General features: G+C 37.4%; 1 protein-coding gene across 1 annotated transcript; it reads right to left on the bottom strand.

Annotated features, from left to right (window-relative positions):
* Positions 1-16,156: 16,156 nt before the first annotated feature.
* On the bottom strand, positions 16,157-19,658 carry LOC120010242 (pentatricopeptide repeat-containing protein At1g53600, mitochondrial). Its single transcript, XM_038860974.1, has 2 exons — positions 17,198-19,658; positions 16,157-16,648 (listed from the first exon to the last, which is right to left on the bottom strand). The coding sequence occupies exon 1, from the start codon at positions 19,486-19,488 to the stop codon at positions 17,320-17,322; it is 2,169 nt and encodes a 722-aa protein (XP_038716902.1). The 5' UTR covers positions 19,489-19,658; the 3' UTR covers positions 16,157-16,648; positions 17,198-17,319.
* Positions 19,659-20,437: the final 779 nt, after the last annotated feature.

Here is a 20,437-nt window from a genome sequence, read left to right as displayed (position 1 = left end):
CTCCACTAGTGCTTCTCCACGGCTTCCTCATCACCATCTAATAGTAGTGTCGTCGTCTTTCTCGTCATCAGATCTACGACATCGTCTACAGAAGATGAAGAGAGAGAGAGGTTGCAGGTGAAGAGTGGTTGGAGAGAGAGAAAGGTTACAGATGGAGATTGGTTGAGAGAGAGAAGGGAAAGAGGGAGAGAAGTGAGAGAGACATGATATAAGTGAGAGAAATATATCTGTCTTTTTGATTTTTTGGGATTCTTTTGTATTAGGGCAATTTCTGGGCGAAAAAACGCAACATCTCCTTCGTTTCCAGACCGGATCATTCGCCATGCGTCCAGACCTTTGCCACCTACACCGTTCATCAACCGAACCTTTTTAGTTTCTCCGTCCGTCGTTCATCCACCGACTAGTTCGTCCTACGCCGTCTGTCAATCGTTATCAGCTTCAAGATTTTTTCGGATAAGAGAAAAAAACTTGAATTTGATGTTTGTTTGTAATAATAGGTGATGATTGAGATGGATTTTTACCTCTTGATAATCGATTTTTACCAATCTCTTCTTCATATATGAAAGACTAGCAAGAGCCAATTCTGATTCTAGTCAATTTGAAAAAATAAAATGTGAGTAGCATTGGATTTTGTACCATTTTTGTATGAAATTGGGGTTGAATTCCTGTAAACTGAAGTGTTTCCTCCCAATACTAATCACCTTGAAGCCTCAGCTTCTATTGTAGATAAAGAATAATAGAAAACTCCTCCAAATGTGTTTGAAGTGTGAGAAACTAATGAAACTCCTCCAAATTGACCTTTATTGTTCCGACAATAGCCGAATACGAAATCATTGACAGTAGTGTTGCCTAGATTGAGATTTGTAGGTGTTATTTATATGAATTTATTATGATCATGTCTATATTATGTGTATATATATGTATATTTGATAAATAATTAATTTAGGTGTTTTTTTTTTTTGAAAAACCAAGAGGAAAAGCCCTGGGATATCATTCAAGAAAATTGTAAGTCAAAGAACACTTGCACATGGTAGAAAATACGGAGGAGAACACACACTCCGACAAAAAGAGGGATCGAAAATAAGCAACTTGAAACAGAAATAAACTTTAGGCCAAAGCTATACAAAAACCACATGGCTACCCGAACTACTTTCTTTGGATCACTTTCATCAAAACCTCAGGTCCCTCCTTTACCCATACCCTCTCGTCAACTTCTTACAATGCTCCCTTTTCCATACAGTGGGTTGCAGCATTCGAGATCCGATGGACATGTGAAGTCTACCAGCAATCAACACCTTAAAGACTCTTCTTTCTTGCTCTTATGGCCCCTCCCCAATCAGTTAAAATCTCCTTATCAAAATGTAAGTCTCGAATGATAATTTGACAGTCCCCGTCTAGAATAATGCTTTTCAATCCCAAAGCATAAGCAAAATGAACTACAAGTAAAGTTGCTTTGGCTTCTGCTACGGTGGGGCACAAAACAATCAGCCTTGAGGAGGTTTTTGTTGCCACCAGTAAACCAACAGAGTCATGAATGACCGCAGCAAAACTAGACCGACCATGAGATTCACTTAAACCTGCATCCCAGTTAACCTTAAAAAAACCTCCTGAGGGTGGTTGCCAAGCCTCCACAACTGGAGAACTTGAATCAGGGAGAAGGAAAGTAGATGGCAAGGGATCTTTAGACTCCAAGCTACTTGCAAACTTTGCCAAGTATGTTGGGTTCATAAATTCGTTCTCATGCACAAAAGAGTTACGTCAGTTGCAAAAATGTAATTGTCATCTTTTTCTTATGAAGAGAAAATAATATAGAGCTAGCTCTCGGTCTATTCTTCAATCTTTTTTGGATTTGGAGAATCTAAGTTTACAAGCAAACATAAAAAAGTGTCCATACTGTGGAAATGTTCTTGGTTATAGTAATCAAGACGGAAACTGATTCTCATAAATTTGTACCGATGAAGAAATTAGTAAGTCTTTCTATTTCTTCTTCGAATTACTACATTGGTATCGGAACCAGTAATTTCTATACTATGGAATCTGATTTGCATGGTTAGAACATAAATTGATGGCTGAAAATTGTGTAAATCATGTTTATGTTCTTCAAAAACTATGTAAAAACCGAAACTTTACGTTCAAAATCGAGTCTCATATAAAATTTTACTATGAATGAGTTTGGCATGGTTGGAAAGCTCTTGAAACAAGCTTTTGAACAGATATTTTTGTGAAATATTTAGAGAACTATGTGAATTTATATGAATTTTCAAAGATTAGAATCGAAATTGGTATGAAATTTTCTGGTTTTATGTTTTCAATGAAGAATTATAGTCGCGACCTTATAGTTTGAATGTCAAACACCAATTTCAGCCAAAAATGCTGCAGAAGGCAGTGCTTGAGGCTCACGTGCCTGGTACAGCGCTCACGCACCGGTAGGCTCTACCAGGTCAAACGACCGGGTCAAGGAGCGGGTCGGGTATGAGTACGGGTCGATCGGGTGGGTTATGGATTGTGTTGACCCGCGGTCCGTAACAATAACCGCTACAAGTCCCATGCGTGCCAACGACGCGTGTATCTCACCACCTCTCATCGGCCCGTGCATTTTGTTGTGGCGCGTGAGGGTGCGTGTGAAGTTCAATTTTCATTCCCTTTTTTTTCATATTAATTAAAATAATATTTTCTATTTTTCTATTATTTTTCTGAAATTTATAGGTAACCAGAAAATCATTACATATGATAATTAAATAGTTAAAAGTTTAGTTATTAATGTGATTTAATTATTTGTGTTTGTAGTGGCTACAAGAGTTCAAATAATACACTTATTGGGATATAGGAAAAATCCTAGTCACACCATGCATCTACACATATATCATATGTATAATGGGATGAAAATTTTGTGGATTTGTGATGTTCATGAGTTCTACATCGAGCAAGAAATTCAGATTGTTCTCGATTCTCTACCAGAAGAGTGGAACATGGTTCGAAACTCATTGAAACAAAGGTTGAGCACGTTGAGTTTCGAAACTCTCACGGATGAGCTGCTGCTAGAGAGGGAATGTCTGTATGCTAATATGGGTACACGATGCACTGGTCATAGCACAAATCATTTGGATTCTGCTATTCAATTTGTTCCATGGTATGAGGTGTACGAACTTGGTGGACATAACGAAGAAGATGAAGATGACATAATAAAAGATCCTGATTATGTTCCTAGCATGTGATTTAAGTTGTATTTATTTTATTTGTACATCTTTCTTATGTATGTACATATTTATGTATTTGATATACTATTGGATATTTTCATTATTTTTTTATTTAATTACAATAAATGTGCATGAATGGAAATGTCATCAAATAGTGAGAGTTATTAGATGAACTAATAACTAGAATATTTTTGCACTTGTTTGAATCAAAAAAAATACTAATTGGACTTTGCTAATGGAAATTGATTGAATACTTACATTGTTATTCATTCCCGTGGCATATATTAGATTAATATTATTGATTTGAAATGAAGTGGCAAAATTATTTGAAAACTTAAATTGTACTAGATTCCAATGTTAGCAATTTTGTTTATATAGTTGAAATGGTTACAAGAAAAAGCATTGTCGCTGACTTGAACCAAGGAGACAAACTGAATGAAAAGAATTATGATGTTTGGCATCATAAGATTCAATATCTTCTGGAAGAGCAAGACATGCTGGAAACAATCACTCAACCAATGGGTGAACCTGAGCATGGGAACATTGCTCAACATAGGCGTGATATGGAAGCATATCAAGCCTACAAGTGTAAAAATCATGTGGCTCGCATATTGATGTTGAGCAACAGAAAAATGACATAATGCTGTGCTTTGAGAAGAACCGTTCAGCTCAAGCAGTTTGGGATGCTGTGAAGGTTCCATATGGAGGAACCTTAACTACTAGACTTCGTCAATTAACCCTCAAATTTGATGGCTATAAGAAGCGCCAGAATCACACGATGAGACATCATCTAACGATCATGTCCAACATGATCAGTGAATTGAGGGCAGCTGGGCATGAAATGACTGACGAGCAGCAAGTCCAAGCTATTATTAGCTCTTTACCAAGTTCTTGGGAATACATGCGTGTACCTTACCCACAATGACAGCATCAAGACATTTAATGAGGTCGCTCGTATTGTTGAGCTTGAAGAAGATCGTCTTCTCGCTGAAAAAACCTACTGAAAAGGTTTTTATTGCTGATTCGCGAGGAGCATCACGCTCTGGTTGCAAAAAAGGGAAAAGGTAATGGTCCCTATAAAGGAAAAAGGGGGAATGAAGCTAGTTTTAGTGGATACAAGCGCAAGCGTGGGAAACGCAGTGGCAAGAAAGGCATAAACAACTACTGTTTCAATTGTGGCAAGCCATGTCGCGCTAGAAGACTGCAAAAGAGATAGAAAAAATGTTCAGAGTACCATATGCTAGTGCTGTCGATAGTTTGATGTATGCAATGATGTGTACACATCCCGACATATGTTATGCTATTGGGTTGGTTAGTTGATTTCAATCGAACCCTGGTCAAAAGCATTGGATAGCAACTTTTGACTATATCATGATGTGATGAATTAATTTTTGCTACTTTAAGAGTGTGACCTATGGTCATGGAATGACTCGACATAAAGGGACACTCCTAGGAAAGCATGTTGATTTAGATCTAAGTGATATGAGGGCGAAAAGAAAAAGTATTTGTTGGTTTTACACTTGTTACTGGTATTCACCAGTCGGAATCATCTCATTCAAAAGAGTTTGATTTGATTTAGAATACTTGTAATTGTAAGGATGGATTGAGTACAGAATTCGTGAGGGGTGCCAATATTATATTGAGAGAGTTGTGCATCATTTGGAGTGGACCTTTGGAGACAGGTTTTTCCCATATCTTACTGATGTGATAATTATATACATATAATTATACATCCTTCACATGCAATCTTGTATTGTTTAGAGTCAAATTAAGATTTATGTTACCTAAGAATTGTATATTTGCACATTGCAGGCGCCTAGGAGCATACGACACAAATTGGAGTCAAATCAAAGCAAAGATTGAAGAAAGTTGCAGAATCTGCCAGTGAAGAAATCCGATCGATCGGGCCCAATTTCAATCGATCGGACTAGTTTAATGAAGACTTCCCAGAACAAAAATTCAATCTATCGGGCCCCAATTTCGATCGCTCTGACAACAAAAATCACGATTTCTGCACTTTCCAGATTTTCAAAAACACTCTAAACTAATGTGGATCTGACTCAAAACGACACCAATCATCATTATAAATGACTATGGGGTTGAGAAAGGTATAAATATAGAGTCTTTAGGGTTTTAAGGGGATTTCTATCACATTCTACCACCATTGGAGAGCTTGGAGGCATCTTTGGAGCTTGGAGAAGAAGAGGGTCTACAAGGGGGTTTCCTCTCTCTTTTTCTATCCTAGTTTCTATGGTTGATTTCCTGTGTTTATTGATGTATTTTGCTTCCATGAGTGGCTAAATTTCTTTACTAGGGTCTTAATGTAACCAAATCTTGAAGATATAATAAACTTTGTTTTCTTATTTCTTGATTTCTCTCTCTTATTGATTGTATATGGGTGTGCTTAATGCTTTTGGATGCTTGATCACCATCTAAATGATTTGTTGTCTAGATTGAGACTGAAAGGAGATTTCTAGGGTTTGCCTCAAACCATAGATGACATAAGGTGCATGAACCATAGAAATATAGGGATGTGACCTATGCAATCGCTAAATGGTTAATCACAAATCTTAATGGGTCTTTGTCTTTTGAATCCGATTGTTAGACATAAGAGGGATTAGAGATAGAGATACTTCCGATGTGACTAGACATAGAACATTGGATATGTTAGGGAGACCAATTGTCATTATTGAGAGAGGAATTAGGGATTAAGGGATCAAGAGAGTTGAATTGGATAGGTGAGGTGAAATTAAGTACCTTAGTGCTTTTCATCTTTGATTACATTTTTGTTTACTTAATTACTCTTTTGTTCTTTGTTTTAGTTTAGTTAAACACAAAACCAACCACTTATCCTTTTCACCCAGTTTACATAGTTGTCGCTTGCTTGACATTAATTTTGATTGCCAATATATCCTCGTGGGAACGATAATTTACTCATCATTTTATTACTTGTGCGATTTGTGCGCTTGCAAATATTTCACATCAAGTTTCTGGCGCCATTGCCGGGGATTGAGGCAATTGGTTTTTGCCAAATTAGGTTTTCAATTGTCTTAATTGATTTTTATTTTTCTGCAGAAATTCTTTCTCTTGTATAAGCTTGGGAAGCGTACTCTTAATTCAAAATTGATTGATATTGATTTGGAAATTGAGAGGATACTTCGCAATCTTAGGCGGGAGCATACTAATAACCTAGTGGAAGGCATGGGAGACAATATAGCAAAGGGGAATGTTGGGGAGCCCGGTGAAGGTTTAAATGATAATGGAAGAAATGGTGGTGAAGAGGTTGAAAACCCTCATAGGCAATTTCATCCTCGCTCTCTTGAGGATTGTGCTAGGCCTACTTAGGATGCATCTCCTTCAAGCATCCACTATCCTCCTATCAATGCCACTACTTTTGAGATCAAACCGGCTATCATCAACATTATCTCTAACTTGGTGAATTTCTATGATCTTCCTAATGAAGAGCTCAATGTCCATCCTCGCTTTTTCTTGCATGTGTGCACTACTTTTGGGATTAGCGAAGTTTTTAAGGATGCTATCTTGTTGAGGTTATTCCCATTCTCTTTGAGAGACAAGGCTAAGGGATGGTTGATGTCATTGCCTCCCAGTTCTATCACCACTTAGGATGAGATGGAGGAGCAATTCTTGGCGAAATTCTTTCCTCCGGCCAAGGCGATGCAAATTAGGGCGGATATCATGTCTTTTGCTCAAAAGGATCTTGAATCATTTTATGAGGCTTGGGAGCTCTTTAAAGGAATTATTCGAAGTTGCCCAAATCATGGACTTCCGGAATGGGTGGTATATCAAGCCTTTTACAATGGGTTGAGTATTCATACTAAGGAGACTATTGGTGCAGCTGCTGGAGGTTCTTTCATGACTAAAAATCAAGAGGAGGCTCGGGAATTACTTGATAAAGTGGCCAAGACCACTAACTTTTGGTCCTCGGTGAGGGGGAATCCAAAGCAAGAAGGAGGTTATAGAGATCATGAAGTTATGCCTACCTTGGCTATTATGTCAAAGAAGATTGAGGCATTGTCTATAAATCAAGCTCTATGGGTACATGCTATGCAAAGCACACCTTCCTATATTTCCTTGTGATTATTGTTGTGGACGCCATCCTACGGGGGAGTGTCTTATTGCTTCTTCTTCTAACTTTAGTAAACAAGTGAATGCCATTAGTGGAGGTAATTTCAATCAACCCCGCAATGATCCTTATTCCAACTTCTACAATCCGGGATTTAGGAATCACCCCAACTTCTCTTGGAGCAATAATCAAAATGTACAAAATCCTCAACATCTAGTGCAGTCCCAAGAGAAGAAGATAGATATTGATGAGAGGTTCTCAAAGCTAGCCGGAGACCTAGATACACTTACAACTCATACCTCCTAATTTATGACAAGGACGGAACAATACATGAGCAAAACCGATGCCACTCTTTAAGCTCAAGCAAATTTGATGCAAAACTATGGTGCTTCCATCCGAAATCTTGAGGTACAAATGGGGCAAATAGTTAACACTTTGTCATCTAGAGAAAGAGGTACATTGCCAAGTCAATCGAAGGTGAATCCAAAAGGGAAGGATAAGGAACAATGCATGGCAATCACTCTTCGGACTGGTAAAGTGATTAAACTGTTGCTGATCTAGATGCCAAAAAGGCAAAAGTTTTGTAGGAAAAGGAGAAGTGCAGCAAAACAAGGGAAAAAGAAACTGAAAAGTGTCTAGGGGCTATTTCCGATCGATTGGAGAGGGTTCCCAATCGATCGGACCTCTCTGGTGAAAATTTGCCTGAGGCAAAATCCGATCGATCGGACCCCATTCCGATAGATCGGCCAAATGTAGAGAATGGAGAAAAATACAGAAATGAGAAAGATATGCAAACTTGGTATCTTGTGGAGTTGGACTGGCCTGATGGTTCTCTTCCTACACCTCCATTCAAAGCTTATGTGCCTCCAATTCCATTTCCTCAAAGGCTAAAGAGCAATAAGAAAAAGGATGATCAATTCTCTAAGTTCTTGGTGGTATTCAAAAAGCTTCGAGTGAACATCCCCTCTGTTGAGGCCTTAGAGCAAATTCCTTGCAATGCCAAATTCATAAAGGAGATCTTATCCAAAAAGAGGAGATTGAAGGAGCATGAAAAGATATAACTCACCGAAGAGTGTAGTGCCATTGTGCAAAGGAAGCTCCCAATTAAACAAGAAGATTCGGGAAGTTTCATAATCCCGTACACTATAGGTAACACCTTAATTGAGAGATCCTTGTGTGATCTTAGAGCTAGTATTAATTTGATGCCATTATCGGTTGCGAAGTAAATTGGAGTGAAAGAGATTAGTCCAACCACGGTGTCCTTGTAAATGACGGATAGATCTATAAAATACCCTCTTGGCATAGTAGAGAATGTTCTTGTGAAGGTGGGTGAGCTTATGTTCCCGGTGGATTTTCTTATCTTGGATATGGAAGCCAACCCAACTACTCCCATAATCTTGGGAAGACCATTCTTGAGCACCGGGAGAGCTTTGATAGATGTTGAAAAAGGGAAGCTTAATTTGAGAGGTGCGGGAGGTGACCAAATCACTTTTAAAGTGCTTGGCAATAGAAGACAAGAGGAGGTTTCTCAACAATGCCTCCAAGTGGAGCATGTTGACATGGTCATTCCCAACACTATTGAAAAGGAAGCTCATTATATTCTGATTGAAGTTTTCCTAAGCCAAGACTCCAAAGTGAAGCATGAAGTTCCCAAGGTAGCCACCCAAGCTGAAAATGATGTATCAAAGTCTCCAGTTGCAGAGTCCAAAGAGAAGAAAAAGAAGAAGAGGAAGACCAAGAAAATGAAGAAAAATGCCTATCCCAAGGAAGAGGTAGTGATGAAGACGTGTGCTCCTTGTATGATATCTAAGCCATCAAATGTCAATCCCAAGAAGCCATCAAGGGAAGTTTACACCACAATCCTCAAGGATCCTAGTTGAATTCACCAAGGGAAGTCGGGCTGAAGACTTTAAATCAAGCGCTTTTGGGAGGCAACCTAGGTTTTATTGTTCTATCTCTATCTTTTTATTTCTATTTTCGCCTATTCCATGCATCGATGACATTGCATATTTTAAGTGTGGGGGTGAGAATTTAGGTTTTTCTAGTTTTTTTTTGAAATAAAAAATTTTTTTGACTTCAAATGCCTTATGCCATGTCATTCTTGGGTGTATTTGGATGAATTTTGTGAACTTTGAAGCATTGATGGATCTTGTTATGGACATTCTTTCCAATTGAGTTTTCCTATCTTGAAAATTGTTTTGTCCATTGTGTTTTTGTGATATAGAATACTTGATTGTGGGGTAGAAAATATGACTTGACTTTGACATTTGTGGTTATTTGAGATCAATTTGATTCCAAGTAGCACTACTTGAGCAATGAAAAAAAAAGAAAAAAATATGTATAGAAAAAAATATTGTGTTTATAAATAAATGGTTTCTTTCATAAGTTTTTTGCTGAGTAACCATACCTCTTGCCTAGCAAGCAATGAGTTTAGCATAAAAAGGTAGGAAATGAATGTTAGAGTACCTTGGTGACTAGTTTAACCTTGTAGCTTTTTTGACTCGGGTAATTAGATTCGTTGGGGTGTCTTAACACCTAGTGCCCTAAGCCAACTAGATTGGGGGAGTCATTTGGTCGAAAGCTCGTTACATGGGTCATTTGGAAAGCTTAAGGAGGCTGAGCATTGCACAAGTCACCTTTGAGAAGAAAAAGAAAAGAAAAGAAGAAGGTGAATAAGAATGAAGTTTGAATAAATGCTCATTGTATTTGCTCTTTGATTCTTATTGTTTTTGGAAAACTACATGGCCTTTGTTTATGTCACTTTGAAGCCAAATATCAAGTGAAATCCATTATGTGCATAAATTTTTGAATTGTTAAGCAAGATGGATGAGATAAGATTCCTAAAGGAATGCTTTTATTGGTTTGAATGCCTTGATGCTGGATTTGTTAGTGTGGATAAGATTGCAATTGAGATTCCATTGTATACTCTTGTTGATGACATGAATTTTGGCATTGAAGTTGTTTAATGTTTGTGGGTATCATTCTGGTAAACCATCAGGAGACACAACTCCTCCTACTAGGGGCACCTAGGGGTTTAAAGGCTTGTGGCACATGCTAAATGTTATCGTGAGCACTACGAAAGTGGCGTAGTTTAGTTTCTTATTTTTGCTTTAGTATTTGTTGGTTTGGTTTTCATTTGAGTTGAATTGAGAACTCCTGTCCTTTGATCCTTAGTTTGCTTGAGGACGAGCAAATGTCAAGTATGGGGGTGTTTGATGTAATAATTATATACATATAGTTATACATCCTTCACATGCAATCTTGTATTGTTTAGAGTCAAATTGAGATTTATGTTACCTAAGAATTGTATATTTACACATTGCAGGTGCCTAGGAGCATATGGGATGAATTGGAGTCAAATCAGAGCAAAGATTGAAGAAAGTTGCAGAATCTGCCACTGAAGAAATTCGATCGATCGGGCCCCAATTCCGATCGATCTGACCAGCCTAGATCGAGATTTCTTCACTTTCCAGATTTCTGACTCAAAACGACACCAATCATCATTATAAACAACTATGGGGTTTAGAAGGGTATAAATATAGAGTCTTTAGGGTTTTAAAGGGATCTCTTTCACATTCTCACACATTCTACCATCATTGGAGAGTTTGGAGGCATCTTTGGAGCTTTGCGAATAAGAGGGTCTACAAGGCGGTTTCCTCTCTCATTTTCTATCCTAGTTTCTATGGTTGATTTCATGTGTTTATTGATGTATTTTGCTTCCATGAGTGGTTAAATTTCTTTACTAGGGTCTTAATGTAACAAAATCTTGAAGATTCAATAAACTTGGTTTCCTTATTTCTTGATTTCTCTCTCTTATTGATTGTCTATGGGTGTGCTTAATGTTTTTGGATGCTTGATCAACATCTAAATTATTTGTTGCCTAGATTGAGACCGGAAAGAGATTTCTAGGGTTTGCCTCAAGCATAAGATGACATAGGGTGCATGAACCATAGAAATATATGGGCGTAACCTATGCAATCAATAAATGGTTAATCCACAAATCTTAATGGGTATTTGTCTTTTGAATCTGATTGTTAGACATAACAGAGATTAGAGATAGAGATACTTTCAGCGTGACTAGACATAGAGCATTGGATACGCTAGGAAGACCGATTGTCATTATTGAGAGAGGAATTAGAAAGTAAGGGATCAAGGGAGTTGAATTGGATAGGAGAGGTGAAATAAAGTACCCTATTACATTTTTGTTTACTTAATTGCTATTTTGTTCTTTGTTTTAGTTTAGTTAAACACAAAACCAACCACTCATCCTTTTCACCCAATTTACATAATTGTCGCTTGTTTGACATTAATTTTGATTGCCAATAAATCCTCGTGGGAACGATAATTTACTCATCATTTTATTACTTCTACGATTTGTGTGCTTGCAAATATTTCACATTACCTACATATTTAGCTTCTAAATCTATATATGTACTGGAAATTCACCTCAAGGACCCTTCAAAACCTCCAGCCAAGTGAGTTCCATTCTTATTCTTTTTTATTACCAACTGATAAGCTAACTTGTTGAGCGATGGTGAAGTTATTGGTACAGTATATAGTTAATCATAATGGGGGTTTAATTGATTTTTGCAGGGAGCATTTGTGAAGGTTTCAATGGATAGCGCACCGTATCTTCGCAAAGTTGACTTGAAGATGTACAACAGCTATCAACAACTCTTTGATGCCTTGGCCAAAATGTTCAGCTCCATCACTATGGGTATGTATATATGTTTCAATTAATAATGGGACATTATTTATTATAGCCCATAAGCCAGCCTCATCATGCAATTAACAAAATTTTTTGGCATTGGTTTCAGATTCAGGCAAGGTTTGAGGTAGATATAAAGGAGCTTCCGGAGCAAAGTGATACTTCTTCATACAGTAACATCTTTATAGAATTTATGCTTTAATTACATAGGCTAATAGAATGGTGTGGATTGCAATGGTGGTGTATAACATAGGCTAATACATGCATATGTATTATGGCAGCAATTTTTTTAAAGTCTGTTATTTGGGACGAAACTGGTTACTGGAATTGATAGAGGATTAGTTAGCGGCTTATGCTTTCGGAAGTAGATTTGTATTGGATTTATCTAACTTTGATAAGTTATGGGTGATTGGAAGTAGCTTAATGGTCCAAATATGTAAATATTGTGTATAACATTACGATTCTGTGTTTTTCTGGATGATATTGTAGCTTTGAACTGGCAATTGAAAAAGAATAATAGCGATTTTTTTATTTAAAAGATGAATTTTGTGGCAACAAAAGGTAAAATGTTTAGCGGCGCTCCCATATGTCGCCGCAAATTCTTTTACGACGCAACCTTTAGTGGCTCCCAATGGCGATAGTATTTTGTCGCCGCAAAATATATTGCAACGACATTTTGCATGTTCTGCGGCCATTCATGTCGCCACAAAAAGGTCAGATTGTTGTAATGTCTATACGGGCTAATAATTCGACCACTTGTGTTGAAAGTGGTTTCTGAAGCAATTGTGAATACCAGTATAGCTAAAACAGGCTTGGCCACCCGAGAAAAAATATGATACTTGCTATCATTCAGCTTCCACCAAGCCAAGACATCAAAATTTTTATTATAGTTTTCATAATTTTCATACAAATATATATCCACCTCCGTCATGTTCTTCAAATTCTCAGCTTCTCTCATTCGCATGACTATCCTTAATGTCTTCGTCATTATCCGCCACCCTCATGAATTTACTAGGTAGTTGAAATTGGTTATGACTTTTTTCTATCATATGTCCCATCTTTAAAGTGATCATACAACCTTGGCCAAGTGTCTTTCATTTTATCCACCATAAATCCCCTCTTGAATGAACATATATCTCCTCAAAATAATCATCATCATCATCTGAGCCTTTATCTCAAAATTTTGGGGTCGGTCACACGAGTCTATGAGAACATCACCAGAAATCCATCACATGTATTTGTTTTCTTTATTCATTTCTATCATGGATCATACATTCATCCAATCCTATTAAATTCGTTATATCATTTCTTATTACTTCAAACCATGTCTTTTTAGGTCTATCTCGTCGCCTCCTACTTTCTCCTATACAAATTCTCTCATTCCTTATCAACGCCGCACCGCTATCTCTATGTTGAACATGTCCATACGATTTTTTCATGTATATACAAATTCTCTCATTCCTTAAACGATTTTTTCGTAACTTATCTTCAATAGGTGTTACTCCTACCTTAGATCTAATAATATTCTATCTCTCCTAGTGTGATCACACATCCAACGAAGCATTCACATTTCTACTACATGCATTTTTTGGATATGTTGTCTCTTGATAGCCCAACACTCGGAACCATACATCATTGCAGGTCGAATAGCTGACCTATGAAATTTTTCCTTCTAATATTTCATCTTATAACGAGGGTCAATGACAACAGCCATATACGATATAAGCAATTCATATTTTCCAAATTATTCTGATATTTATCAAATTTTCTTTTTCATCTGATCAGCCATAAGTTTCATGTCTATATCATCACTTTTCCATAAATATAACAATATACTATGTTGAATGATACAACCTCAAGGAAGATTGTATTTGAACTCACTTGGAAAAAAGTTGAGAATCTCAAGATCATATGGTAAAAAAGTTTTAAAACTTCATAAATGACCTAACATGCTTCCAATCATTTTCAATGGGGGTGTCCAACTTTCTCTTTTCCTTTCTTCACACTTGCCTCACCACTAAATGCACCACGATCAAAATACTTCATGTATCGCTATCATCCGCCTCAAGCCTCCTAAATGCTTTTTCATACGTCATGGCCACATCAAACATAAAAAAAAACATCGAGTTTCCACGTCCAAGCACAATGCTTGTTTGCAATCGATCTTGACCTTGTTTACACATTTCTTAAAGTTAGCTAACCTAGCTAGTGAGAACTTCACAAATGATAGGTTTTCCCTTGAAAAGAAACCTATTTTATTATTATTTTTTTCCTCCATTTTTATTTGTAGAATTATTCTAAATGAAAGAAACTTAATTGCATAAATTTAACATGTATATCCAATTTCGTGCAAATACAAGTATGAGCCTAAATCTTGTATATAATATTAACACAATTTCATTTACTGAGCGCCAGAACCTATAGCAACAAAGCTTTTGGCTAGTTTGTGGAGATCGGAATTTCGCAGCCTAAAAACAACTAATAATAAAATGAATAGTATTCATACAAAAAATCTATTGCCACAATCACTATTTTCTACTTCCACATTTCCTCTTTCCATGATTCAACCAAAAATTATAATTATAATTATAATTAATAATCCAAAAAATTGAAATTATTCCATCAAAATTGACCAATTAAAAAAGGCATACTCAACAAAAATTGTAATTGCATACATTTTATGCACAGTTTTATTAAAATTCTCGTTTAATTAAACAGATTTGCAGAAAGATAAACGACATATTTAGCCATAGGGGAGAAGCTTCTCAAACTTCAACATGGTTGTCCTACAGGAGCACATAAAGGTTTTTCATAGGAGAATCGATCGAGGCCAGTATTCCAGCTCTCAATTTTGGTTTAATAGGCTTTAAATAGTTTTCTTCTTCTTCTGTAGATTTATTTATAAAATAAATGATGGATTGAGACAATGAATTTTGAAGGCAATGCGGTTCAAGAGCCAAATCTTCGATCTTTGACAAGGTAAGTCTCAATGTTCAATCTCACCACCTGTCCAGAACCTATTGGATAATTTGGGAAAACCATTGTGGAGAATGAAAACGAAGCCGAAAAGGATGAGGGGTAGAGGAACTTCCAGGTGATTTTCGGCGGTTGTCGGCGACAAAAGGTGGGGGAGGAGGAAGGTGTTGTGGTACCAAAACCAATTATTGATGTTTTGGCAAGTCGTGTATTTTTTAAAAGAAAGAATTCAACAAAATTTGACCTATGTAAATGTTTGTTAAAAAAAATTGTGACTTATTGCTGCCATGTCATCATCTTTACTGACCGAATTAACAAAAAAACGTGACTGTGTAACAACACCGCAACACCAGTAACCAAAGTGAAACATTTGAAACGTGAGGGGTTGAATTGTAACCTGGCTCATCTATTAGTGGTCAAAAGTGACATTTACTCCAAACTTCAACATGGTTGTCATACAGTAGCACAGAAACCCTAAATATTAGCCACACTAAGAACTCATAAACACACAAAGATAAGATGATTTCCTAATTTCAGGCATGTGATCACTCCGGATGCAGAATGCTCTGTTTTAGAAAACAGGCAGGGTCTAGAGGTCCTTAGAAGCACAAGTTTGCAGAAAGAGCTATAAAAGAAGACGTTAAGAGGGGAACGAAGCCAAAGTAGAAGGAAACTCACAAGAGAGATGTTCGGATTCGAGAGACATAAAGATGACAGTGAAATTCTAATAGGATGCGGTAAATATCTTGGCCAGAGCGGAAGGCCAAAGGAAGACGATGATAATTTGCAGCTCTTGCCCTGGCTCTTAGACATATAAACGCTAATATGGAACAAACGCTGAAGAGAAAAGCAATTAGTTTTGGAGCTTCTATCCATTAGGTTTGTAACTTGCAAGCTTATAGTCAGCACAAGCTTCAAGAGTACTTGAAATCTCACTTCTTGTATCAATCAACGCTCACTCAAAATATCAAAATCATGAAGTAGCTGGGGCTCTTTTGGCAAAATAATGCAATCCTGCTATTCCTTATGCTAAGTGAAAAATGCCAAACTACCACAATTTACCATATGAACCTCACCTTTTTCAAGCTTAAAGATGTGATGATATCATTCGCAAATCAGAGGTTTCTGCTTGTAGCTTTCCATATTCAGGTAGACTTGGACACCTAACTTCAAACATTTACACCCAAAACATGCAAAATCAGACATCATATTAGTCACAAAAATAATTACACCATGTCGATTCAGATTACAAAGAAATTTTCTTCTTCTGAGTCCAAAAGAAATTTATTGAAAGGGCCCAAGGAAGAGCTAAGAGCTAAACTATCACAAGACAGTTATTACAACAGTCTAGCCAATGAAATTCTCAAAAATAATTACACCTATGATGGCCCCAAATTCCCCTGGTACTGCATCTAGAAGTCAATAGGTCCTCCTAAGGTTGCTTTCTTCCACTGAGAGGTTGTTTAAGATATAAAATTTAAACCGTCGATAACTTACAAAAGAGGGGACCCTCACTAGTCACTAGCCAACAGATCATTGCCCCTGGTCTCAAAAACATTTGGACGGTATACTTGAATCTGTGGGATGTCTTGCAGCAGTATGGAAGGTGAACGTCTGGCATAAAGCTCACTAAGGATTTAAGCATCGCCTCCTAGCAGCTTTCTTCTATGCACCTTCTTGAAGCTTCAAAAAAAGTTCACATTAAAAACAAAATCAATCACAAGAATAATTTTCTTTGCTGGACGAATTTTTTAGAGGTTTGCAAATGCAACCCAAAACAGAGATTGATCCCTTAAATGTCCAGTTCTATACTTTTATGCAGTGAAAAAATCCACGTATAATCTCAAACACCCTAGATCACCAAGATAGTAACGAGGATACAAAGTGGCTAATGACAAAACTTGCTATGGCTGGAAAAATTAAAATCAATTTTTCATTGTAACACCACCCTAGATAAATAGGTAAACAACTCTTGTATAAAAGACTCCCGCAATGGGCGGGGTCGGGGACAAAGAATGTTCGAAGACATTACCCCCACATAGTATGTGAAGGGTTTGTTTTCAGAAAATGAACTTGTGACCTTTAAGTTGCACCTCAGCAAGTTAACCATTGAGTCACATGTTCGCTTGTAGCAACACCTAAGATCATTTGGGTTTTTCTTTCGCAAAAAAAAAGGAGTCAATTCAGACGGAGCATAGTTGTGCATTGAACGTTCTTTTTATCCCAGCTTACCCTAAAACTCTTGATGGAAGCCAAAGCCTCTAATGACTCTCTGTTTCCCACCACACTGAGCCCTGCTGAACAAAACTTGAATTATCGTAAGGATCCTATACAAACCATCGTATCTATGGTCTTCACAAAAATAGGTGGTAATGTTGTCCATGAAAGTCCAACTCTCTCATCTCCATTGCCATTGTCCATAGTGGAGTTTTCACGTCCTCAAAGTTTGCATGAAATTGGTCCCCTGCAAGAAACAAATGAACCTCATCTTTCACTATAATCCAACTGCAACCTGGACTTTTTCTTATCCTCTTTGAGTTCTGCATCATTCTTACTTGGTCTTCTTTATACTTTTCCCCTGCCATGTTATATAAATTAGACAAGACTACATATGGGGTTGCACTATTAGGCTCCAACGTAATAATGTGTTCAGCTGCAAGCTTAGCAAGATCAAGATGTGAGTGAGTTCTGGCTGCCCCAAGAAGAGCTCCCCAAACCCCAGGCCCAGGTTCAAAAGGCATTGAGTTGATCAAATCATTTGCTTCTTCCAGCATTCCTGCTCGACCAAAGAGATCAACCATGCATGCATAGTGATCAGGCACTGGTTCAATATCATATAAAGATTTCATCAATTTGAAATATTTCCATCCATCTTCTACCAGCCCTACATGACTGCAAGCTGATAGAACTCCTAGAAAGGTTATCTGGTTTGGCTCCTGGCCTTTGTTCTGCATTTTCTTAAATAATTTAAGAGCTTCTTCTCCATAGCCATTCTGGGAAAACCCAGTGATCATTGAGTTAAAAGATATTATATTTTGCATTCTGATATCTGTAAAGATTCGATAGGCAGCATTCACATCTCCACATTTCGAATACATTGAAACTAATGAATTTTGAATAGACAAATCGTTTTCCATGTCCATCTTCACCACAAGAGCATGGATCTGCAACCCTTGATTTAGGGTTGCCAAGTCAGCTGAAGCACTGAGTATACTGCTCAAAGTAAGGGGGTTTGGCTTTACTGCTTTCTGGAGCATCTCAATAAACATATCAAAAGCCTCCTCGTACTCTTCATTATTCACAAACCCTGAAATTAGAGCAGTCCAAGCAACATCATCTCTTTCAGGCATCATTCTAAACAATTGGATGGATTTCCCAGTATTCCGTTTTCTAGAAAAACCTGTGATCATGGTTGTCCAAGAAAAAGAATCCTTTTCTGGTGCCTTTTGAAAAATTTCATAAGCTTCCTCAATTTCACCATGCTGAACATGACCAGCAATCAAGGAATTCCAAGAAACCAGGTCTTTCTTGCTCATCATATGAAAGATCATGTTAGCTGCATCTATACAACCGAATCTAGAATACATAGTTATGATTGAGTTGCCTAAGTAAACATCAAATTCGAACCCCATGCGGGAAACCAAGCCATGCATCTGAATGCCCTCTAGATATCTGTCAAAGCTGCCACAGGCTTCAGAAAGAGTAGTCATTGTTGTAGCATTGACTGCCAGAACTGTTTCCCTTCTCATACTCAGGAACAAACCAAACCCATCGTCAAATTTTCCTATCTTCATATACCCATTAATCATCGCTGTCCAAGTAACCACATTCTTCTCAGGCATCCTGTCAAATAATTCTCTAGCATCTATGATCCTCCCATCCTTGCAGTACCCATCAACCATAGAGCTCCAAGAAACCACATCTCTCTCTCCCATTCCCTTAAAAATCCGAACCGCTTCTTCCAATCTTCCCTCTTTCAAATACCCGTTTAGTAAAGTATTCGAACAAACTGGGTCTCGACACTTCACCGGTGTTTCATCATACACCTCCTCTGCCTTCCCAAACAATCTTGCCCGAACAAACCCCGTGATCATGACCGCATAAGACACGGCATTTCGCTCAGGCATCTTATCAAACAACTCAAAAGCCTCTTCTATCATACATCTGTTCTGTACATAAGCTGTAATCATGGCATTGTATGAAGCAACGCTTCGCTCAGGCATTTCATCGAACACCTTACGTGCTTCCGAAATCTTGCCATTCTGGTAATACGCAGTTAGCATGGCAGTCCACGAAATGGTATTCTTGTGAGACATGCGATTGAATATTGACTCCGATTCCTTAATGTCACCGCTTCTTCCATTCTTTGTGATCTGGTAATTGCAGAATACAAGGAATTTGTCAGTTGCTTTGCGAGTTTTTTCGGGCTTGGAGAGGATATGACCAGAGAGATTCGAGTACTTAAGTGTAACAGACGACTTCAAGAGAGCGAGGCGCTTATTGACTAGAACAGCTCTTCGCATGAGGATTTGTCTACTAATTTTCCTTTCTTTTCCCAATTTTTTGTTATCAAGAATCGACTTCAATCCCACCCCATTTCAGTGCCACGACCCACGAGTGTGCCAACCTTCCAGTTACCGTTTGATTTAGAAATGCAAACACAACCGTTGGATTTTGTTAGTCTATGAAACGAATCACATGAATATATCTATCTACAGAAATTCTCCTACGTGGATCAAAAAGTTTGAAACAAGTTTGTGAATCAAAATCTAATAGTTGTAATAAACCACAACATAAGGGGGGCTACACATTTATTATGGGACCCACCACATCTATGGTTGAAAAATAAGTACACAAACTTGGTGCACACTTTTGGTCTGTATAAGAGAATTTCTGTATCTATCTATCTTCTATACATATATAATTACAGAATCCTTGCTAGCGGTATTGGCTGGCACCTTAGATTGGAGGAATTCTAAAAACATGACACATAAACAATGTATATGTATCGCAACATGAAAAAAGAAACAGAAATCCGAATTAAAAATTAAATTTAATGTTAAATTTATTCAAAAGAATTTGGAAAGTCATAATTATGAATTGAATTCCATGTTCATCTTCCGATTCATCTGTTGTTTATCTACTCTCGGCTGTTGATTTTTGGGAAAATGAGGAGCCAAAGATTAGGTTCGTGTATTTCGTCTTCTTATAAATACATATATTTCAAAGGAAGACAAAAACCTATAATTCTTTCATCCTCTCTCTTCTCTATCATTATTCTATCTTGAACCAGATCTCCCATTAACACATTAACACGCGTATATTTATGTTCTTTCGTCGTCGGTCATTGTGTTATTTCGTACATCCGGTTGTATGCTTTTGATGGGTAATTGGGTAATGATATTCCCAAAATACTTCCACTAATGGGAGAAAGTCACGTGGCAGAATAAGTTTCAGTGAGGACAATATGGG

Source organism: Tripterygium wilfordii, chromosome 12 (assembly GCF_013401445.1).
Source record: "Tripterygium wilfordii isolate XIE 37 chromosome 12, ASM1340144v1, whole genome shotgun sequence".
In the NCBI taxonomy this organism is placed as follows: domain Eukaryota; kingdom Viridiplantae; phylum Streptophyta; class Magnoliopsida; order Celastrales; family Celastraceae; genus Tripterygium; species Tripterygium wilfordii.
This window is presented reverse-complemented; position numbering and strand designations above follow the sequence as displayed.

Bases quoted from the DNA above. Each gene is read 5' to 3' on its own strand.
- LOC120010242 (XM_038860974.1), bottom strand. From the start codon at position 19,488: ATGCGAAGAGCTGTTCTAGTCAATAAGCGCCTCGCTCTCTTGAAGTCG.